The sequence below is a fragment of the Saccostrea cucullata genome, unplaced genomic scaffold (genome assembly GCF_032062105.1).
Source record: "Saccostrea cucullata isolate Sc308-1 unplaced genomic scaffold, CSIRO_AGI_Scuc_v1 ctg16939, whole genome shotgun sequence".
Classification (NCBI taxonomy): Eukaryota; Metazoa; Mollusca; class Bivalvia; order Ostreida; family Ostreidae; genus Saccostrea; species Saccostrea cuccullata.
In genome coordinates this window covers 8,383-15,532 of record NW_026923355.1, presented here as the reverse complement: position 1 = coordinate 15,532, position 7,150 = coordinate 8,383, and the positions used below count along the sequence as shown (strand labels likewise).

Genomic DNA, 7,150 nt, shown 5'->3' with positions numbered 1-7,150 from the left:
GGCCTTACGTTCACCCCAAGGCTTTAACAGAGGAAATAAGTCTAGGACTAGAGAGATCATTGAAAAAAATATGGAAAACCCTTGGTCATCCAGATGAAGAAAATTCTATGAAATTAGTATATTACGAGACCTATGATCGAGTGATGTATCAAATTAATGGAAAAAATGTATTACTCCCTTATGCATTCGTTTCCCCACATCCCTAGCTTATAAGCTAGGCATGGACAGTCAGAAAGTCATTCTTCAGAACGATACAGAAAACATGACCAAATGGATCAACATTAGTTACTTGGGAAACAGTACTGTGGATTTATATGAAAATCTGAAATCCATGTATGTCTATTGTGACTTGATTCAACCCCAGACGGTAGGAAAAAATGCCTTGAAACTATTAAGAGTGGTATTTTGTACATTTCATTTGGAGGATTCAAAACAAGCCAAATGGGAACCCATTCGAGCGGAATATTTGAAACTAAGTAAAAAACATTTCGATACCATTGAGATTCACATCATGACTCCTTTAGGGACTCCCATGCCCTTTGTAAGTGGTAAATCAGTGGTGAAACTTCATTTCAGAAAAGTATACTGAGATGAATGTACCGTTGTTTTGTTCCATCTTATTGGGCGTGGTGGCTTGTTTGGTATGCTGTCTGTATTGTATTCAACCCTAAAAAAGGGTATAAAAGGAAGTCCCCCGAGGACAGAAAGGTCAGTTGAACAAGAGACATGAACCATGCAGTATCATCCCGGATTACTGAGACAAAGAGGACACGGACAGTTTGTCTATCATAAAGGGTTATTACGTCAAAAAGGAGCGGTTTATTTAGGATCCCTATTTGAAAAACAGCAGCTCCTTTAGTCAGCAATCTAGTAGGAGGATTTTAACTCACAGAAACCTCAACAGAAACCACCACCACCACCACCAGGCTATTATCCACCCCAAAACTATCAAAGAGGGGAGGATTTTCTACTGATTTACTGAAAACCGGACAAAACACGCCTTGACTGCTGCTGCTCACAACGGGATTAGACGTAATGGAGATAAATAAGAGATATTTAAAAGACGCAGTCAAAACTGTACAAGCTCTAAAAAAGGAGGTTTTGAGGAATGGTGAAAATATTTGCTTTCAATCGAGGACGAGTTTTTTACCCTTTAGAAAGACAGCAGAAAGGACTTGAAACAGGTTTTGTTTTCCTTCAGAGATATAGAAGAAGAAAATTAAGACCATGAGGAACAGAACAGAAGTCCTGTTAGCCCGAGGAGGTCCTAAGAGAGAAAGGAAAAAACAAGGAGGAATTCCTAAAAGAAAACGTCCTTTAGATGTGTTTGACTGAGAGAGAGAGAGTATAAATAAGACAGTCCAGGGAACAGAAGGTTCATTTGTGAAAACTGAATCCTAGTAGACACATCATGTTACAGCCCGATTCCTGTGCGTGTGGGATGAATAATTAACAATTGTTTGAAGTCCCTCCGACTAATATTGCTTTAGAAGACTCGAAATGGGAAGAATATTACCCCATTTCCAGTACTTTAGATTCGGACACCGCTCCCATCGAATTTGAAATCAAAGGACAAGGAGATCACTATCTGGATTTATCTCAAACTTATGTTCAAATGGTATGTAAATTTACCAAAGACGATGGAAGTAATCTGACTGGGGCAAACAGCACTTCCAGTCCAGTGAATAATATCTTACATTCCATGTTTACGGAAATCGATGTCAGTCTGAATGGAAAAATAGTGACTCCGGGGACGGATACCTATCCTTACAAAGCTTATCTGGAGAAATTATTGTCTTACCGACCCAGAACTTTAAAGACACAGACGAGGGCCTGTAGTCTGTGGGAAAAAGATACGGCAGGACACATGGACGAAGTGGGGTTAGATGACCTTGGTGTAGCTCAAAATAAAACCTTTGATGTAACTCCGGGTGTAAATGGTGGTGCCGACACGGTGACCATTAACGAACCCATCCTCACAGCGTTACCGGCCAATTCTAAAAACGAAGGATTCCGAAAAAGACACCAAGCTATTGCTGACAGTAAGAAAATCAGTTTGCTGGATACTTTACATTTGGATTTGTTTCAACAAGATCGATTTCTACCTAATGGAGTGGACGTCCGTTTGCGATTTAATCGAGCTAGACCTGCTTTCTACATGATGATCAAAGGAGGAAGTACAGGAAAAGTGAAAATATTGAGTATGATCTTGTGGGTGAGAAAAGTCAAACCCACAGCAGTCATGATGAATACCATTAATCAGAGTTTGAATACCCACAGAGCCAAATATCCCTTGAGAAGAGTGGAAGTGAAAACCTTTACCATCCCCACAGGAACTCAGTCTAAGATTACGGATCATCTGTTTCAAGGTTTGATGCCTAAACGTCTCATTTTAGGCTTTGTGGAGAATGCGGCCTTTAACGGAGATAAAACTAAAAATCCCTTTCATTTCCAAAACTTTGGGATCAAGAAATTAGATGTCAGTATCAACGGAGAGACCATGAGTACTCGTTGTTTTGAGCCTAATTTCAACGACGATTTATATCTGAGATCTTATCTCAGTCTGTATCAAGCTCTGGGAAAATTAGGAGAAGATTGGGCTCCGGACATTACCCTAGAAGAGTATAAAAGCGGCTACACTCTATGGGGCTGGGATTTCACCAAAGATCAAGAAGTGCAATCGGATAAATTCCACATCATAGAAACAGGAAATCTGAGAGTAGAAGTGCAGTTTACCAACAATACGGCTACCACCATCAATTGTGTGGTGTATGTAGAATTCGATAACCTATTAGAAATTAACAAACAGAGAGAAGTGAGCATTGATTACTAAAAATGGATACGGGACAATTGAGAGAAGTCTTATCCAGAGAATTCAAGAGTTCTTTTGGAGGGGTGTATCCTGTAGATTTATTACCGGATCAATTAAGACCTGGAGAAAAAGCTGTGGTGGTCAATACGGATCCTCAAGATCGACCTGGAGAACATTGGGTGTGTCTATATGTGAGCAATCCCGTGGTGGAATATTTCGATTCTTATGGATTTCCTCCCTTACAAAAAGAAATTCAAGATTTTATCCAGCGTCATGCTCAACAATGGATTTATAATCCGTATCGCTATCAAGACTGGAATACCGATGTGTGTGGACAATATTGCGTGTATTATTTACATCAAAGAGACAAGAAAAGAAAGAAAACCGACGAGTGGCTATTCCCCTTTGACCAGAGTACGGCTTTACAAAGGGACAGATACGTAGCGAATTGGTTTAAAAACACTTATCATAAATTACCTTGGACAAAAGTGTCAATGTTTTTATCAAAATGTATTGTATTGTTTGCCATTGTTTTGTTGTTTGTTGTTAATTGTTTGTTGTTAAAACTTATAGACTGTCTAGACTGCTAATAATTTTGAATTTTCAGAAAAAAAATCTGTGTTTTATTTTTGTGGGGTTTGTGTTTTCAGAAAATTTTTAACCCTTTTAGGCTGAAACACAAGACAAAAAATGTCTAGTCATTATAATAGATTTACCGGAAGAATTTACCTAAGCTCAAAAAATTTTGAAATAGTAATTTACATTTGTACAACAACACACCAACAACTCTATTTACAATACAGATTTGAAAAGAATGTTTTTACCATTTTTTCCATGATCCTTTAGGTTTTTTGACATCTTTTTATATCTATTCTGCCATCAATTGAAGAAAAAAGATGTTTCCCTAAAAACTGATTCAAAATGGGAATAACCATTTTCAAAAATACGGAACAGAGAAATATTATGTAAATAAACAACAACACAATCATCTTACAATTCCTCTATTTCTGACACACATCAGTATGTTTTGTCAAGGAGGTGACTATGACGGATTATAAATTTATGATTGTTTTTATGACGCTGGATAATTCGCTTGAATTTCTTCACCTTTGTAAAGCATACTTTCCAATTCTGAAATCCATTGGTTTTCTTTGAAATATTCCTCCAGGGATGAAATAATACAAAATGTTCTCCATGGGTATTCGATCTTGATTTAGGATCCGTATAAATCCATTTGACCAACGACAGAGATAAAATCTTGAATTTCTTTTTCTCCAGGTCTGTAATTGATCCGGTAATAAATCTACAGGATACACACTCTCAAAAGAACTCTTCTTAATTGATCCGGTAATTTTTAGCACACCTCTTTTCTTGTCTCTTTGATGTAAAGAACTCTTGAATTGTCTCGGATAAGACTTCTCTCAATTGTCCCGTATCCATTTTTTTTAGTAATCAATGCTCACTTCTCTCTGTTTGTTAATTTCTAATAAGTTATCGAATTCTGCATACACCACACAATTGATGGTGTTAACCGTATTGTTGGTAAACTGCACTTCTACTCTCAGATTTCCTGTTTCTATGATGTGGAATTTATCCGATTGCGCTTCTTGATCTTTAGTGAAATCCCAGCCCCATAGAGTGTAGCCGCTTTTATACTCTTCTAGGGTGATGTCCGGAGCCCAATCTTCTCCTAATTTTCCCAGAGCTTGATACAGACTGAGATATGATCTCAGATATAAATCGTCGTTGAAATTAGGCTCAAAACAACGAGTACTCATGGTCTCTCCGTTGATACTGACATCTAATTTCTTGATCCCAAAGTTTTGGAAATGAAAGGGATTTTTAGTTTTATCTCCGTTAAAGGCCGCATTCTCCACAAAGCCTAAAATGAGACGTTTAGGCATCTGACCTTGAAACAGATGATCCGTAATCTTAGACTGAGTTCCTGTGGGGATGGTAAAGGTTTTCACTTCCACTCTTCTCAAGGGATATTTGGCTCTGTGGGTATTCAAACTCTGATTAATGGTATTCATCATGACTGCTGTGGGTTTGACTTTTCTCACCCACAAGATCATACTCAATATTTTCACTTTTCCTGTACTTCCTCCTTTGATCATCATGTAGAAAGCAGGTCTAGCTCGATTAAATCGCAAACGGACGTCCACTCCATTAGGTAGAAATCGATCTTGTTGAAACAAATCCAAATGTAAAGTATCCAGCAAACTGATTTTCTTACTGTCAGCAATAGCTTGGTGTCTTTTTCGGAATCCTTCGTTTTTAGAATTGGCCGGTAACGCTGTGAGGATGGGTTGGTTAATGGTCACCGTGTCGGCCCCACCATCTTGACCCTGAGTTACATCAAAGGTTTTATTTTGAGCTACACCAAGAGCCTCTATCCCCACTTCGTCCATATGTCCTGCCGTATCTTTTTCCCACAGACTACAGGCCCTCGTCTGTGTCTTTAAAGTTCTGGGTCGGTAAGACAATAATTTCTCCAGATAAGCTTTGTAAGGATAGGTATCCGTCCCCGGAGTCACTATTTTTCCATTCAGACTGACATCGATTTCCGTAAACATGGAATGTAAGATATTATTCACTGGACTGGAAGTGCTGTTCGCCCCAGTCAGATTACTTCCATCGTCTTTGGTAAATTTACATACCATTTGAACATAAGTTTGAGATAAATCCAGATAGTGATCTCCTTGTCCTTTAATTTCAAATTCGATGGGAGCGGTGTCCGAATCTAAAGTACTGGAAATGGGGTAATATTCTTCCCATTTCGAGTCTTCTAAAGCAATATTAGTCGGAGGGACTTGAAACAATTGTAAATTGTTCATCCCACACGCACAGGAATCGGGCTGTAACATGATGTGTCTACTAGGATTCAGTTTTCACAAATGAACCTTCTGTTCACTGGACTGTCCTATTTATACTCTCTCCCCCAGTCAAACACATCTAAAGGACGTTTTCTTTTAGTAATTCCTCCTTGTTTTTTTCCTTTTTCTCTTAGGACCCCCTCGGGCTAACAGGGGTCTTTTTTCTCTTCTGTCTGCTTTCTTCTTTTTCTTCTTCTTCTTCTTCTTTCTAAAGGGTAAAGAGACTCCTCGATTGAAAGCAAATAGACCTGTATTTTTGGCCGCATTGAGTCCGTGGGTTAAAAGAGCAAAAAATCCTCGGCCTTCTGTCGTCTTTTTTTCTTTTGTTTTTTCCCACCACATCCCTGCCTATCTTTTCACTCCGGCCATGAGGGCTTGTTGTTTCCCATGTTTGAGTAAATCTTTGACAAATCCTCGACCTTTTTGTAACCCCATGGCTAACTTTAAAGATCTCTTATTTTTGAGAGTCAAACCTGAGTCTAGCCCGGTAGGGGTATGTTAGGGACTGCTTTTCGAGAGGAATCAGTAAAAAATTTCCTCCTTTTTGAGGTTTCATGTGAGTTTTTAAAATAGCCTACCCAATTTGAGTAATTGGTAGCTGGAGTTCCCGGTGAAAGATTATCCAAGGGAAGGGCTCCTACTTTAAATAGAGATGATAGAACCTACTGTGCCTTTTTGACGTAATAAACCTTTATGATAAGTCCAACTGTGTCCTCTTTGTCTCAGTAATCCGGGATGATACTGCATGGTTCATGTCTCTTGTTCAACTGACCTTTATATCCTCGGGGGACTTCCTTTTATACCCTTTTTTAGGGCTGAATACAATACAGACAGCAGACCAGACAAGCCACCACGCCCAATAAGATGGAACACAATAACGGTACATTCATCTCAGTATACTTTTCTGAAATGAAGTTTCACCACTGATTTACCACTTACAAAGGGCATGGGAGTCCCTAAAGGAGTCATGATGTGAATCTCAATGGTATCGAAATGTTTTTTACTTAGTTTCAAATATTCCGCTCGAATGGGTTCCCATTTGGCTTGTTTTGAATCCTCCAAATGAAATGTACAAGGCACCACTCTTAAGAGTTTCAAGGCATTGGAGCCTACCGTCTGGGGTTGAATCAAGTCACAATAGACATACATGGATTTCAGATTTTCATATAAATCCACAGTATTGTTTCCCAAGTAACTAATGTTGATCCATTTGGTCATGTTTTCTGTATCGTTCTGAAGAATGACTTTCTGACTGTCCATGCCTAGCTTATAAGCTAGGGATGTGGGGAAACGAATGCATAAGGGAGTGAGCATTTTTTCATTAATTTGATACATCACTCGATCATAGGTCTCGTAATATACTAATTTCATAGAATTTTCTTCATCTGGATGACCAAGGGTTTTCCATATTTTTTCAATGATCTCTCTAGTCCTAGACTTATTTCCTCTGTTAAAGCCTTGG

General features: G+C 38.7%; 2 protein-coding genes across 2 annotated transcripts; one reads left to right on the top strand and one right to left on the bottom strand.

Annotated features, from left to right (window-relative positions):
- Nucleotides 1–220: 220 nt before the first annotated feature.
- Nucleotides 221–2,833, top strand: LOC134263834 (uncharacterized protein F54H12.2-like). The gene is made up of 2 exons (XM_062746202.1): nucleotides 221–548; nucleotides 1,467–2,833. Exons 1-2 carry the CDS (start codon nucleotides 221–223, stop codon nucleotides 2,831–2,833), a joined length of 1,695 nt encoding a protein of 564 aa, XP_062602186.1.
- Nucleotides 2,834–4,257: 1,424 nt separating this feature from the next.
- Nucleotides 4,258–6,948, bottom strand: LOC134263833 (uncharacterized protein F54H12.2-like). The gene is made up of 2 exons (XM_062746201.1): nucleotides 6,628–6,948; nucleotides 4,258–5,670 (listed from the first exon to the last, which is right to left on the bottom strand). Exons 1-2 carry the CDS (start codon nucleotides 6,946–6,948, stop codon nucleotides 4,258–4,260), a joined length of 1,734 nt encoding a protein of 577 aa, XP_062602185.1.
- Nucleotides 6,949–7,150: the final 202 nt, after the last annotated feature.

Excerpts from the sequence above, each read along its gene's own strand:
- LOC134263834 (XM_062746202.1), top strand. The coding sequence starts at position 221 with ATGGACAGTCAGAAAGTCATTCTTCAGAACGATACAGAAAACATGACC. Across the intron at positions 549-1,466 it reads TCCCATGCCCTTTGTAAGTG|TCCCTCCGACTAATATTGCT; the intron begins GTAAATCAGTGG and ends AATTGTTTGAAG.
- LOC134263833 (XM_062746201.1), bottom strand. The coding sequence starts at position 6,948 with ATGGACAGTCAGAAAGTCATTCTTCAGAACGATACAGAAAACATGACC. Across the intron at positions 5,671-6,627 it reads TAGGGACTCCCATGCCCTTT|CCCGATTCCTGTGCGTGTGG; the intron begins GTAAGTGGTAAA and ends ATCATGTTACAG.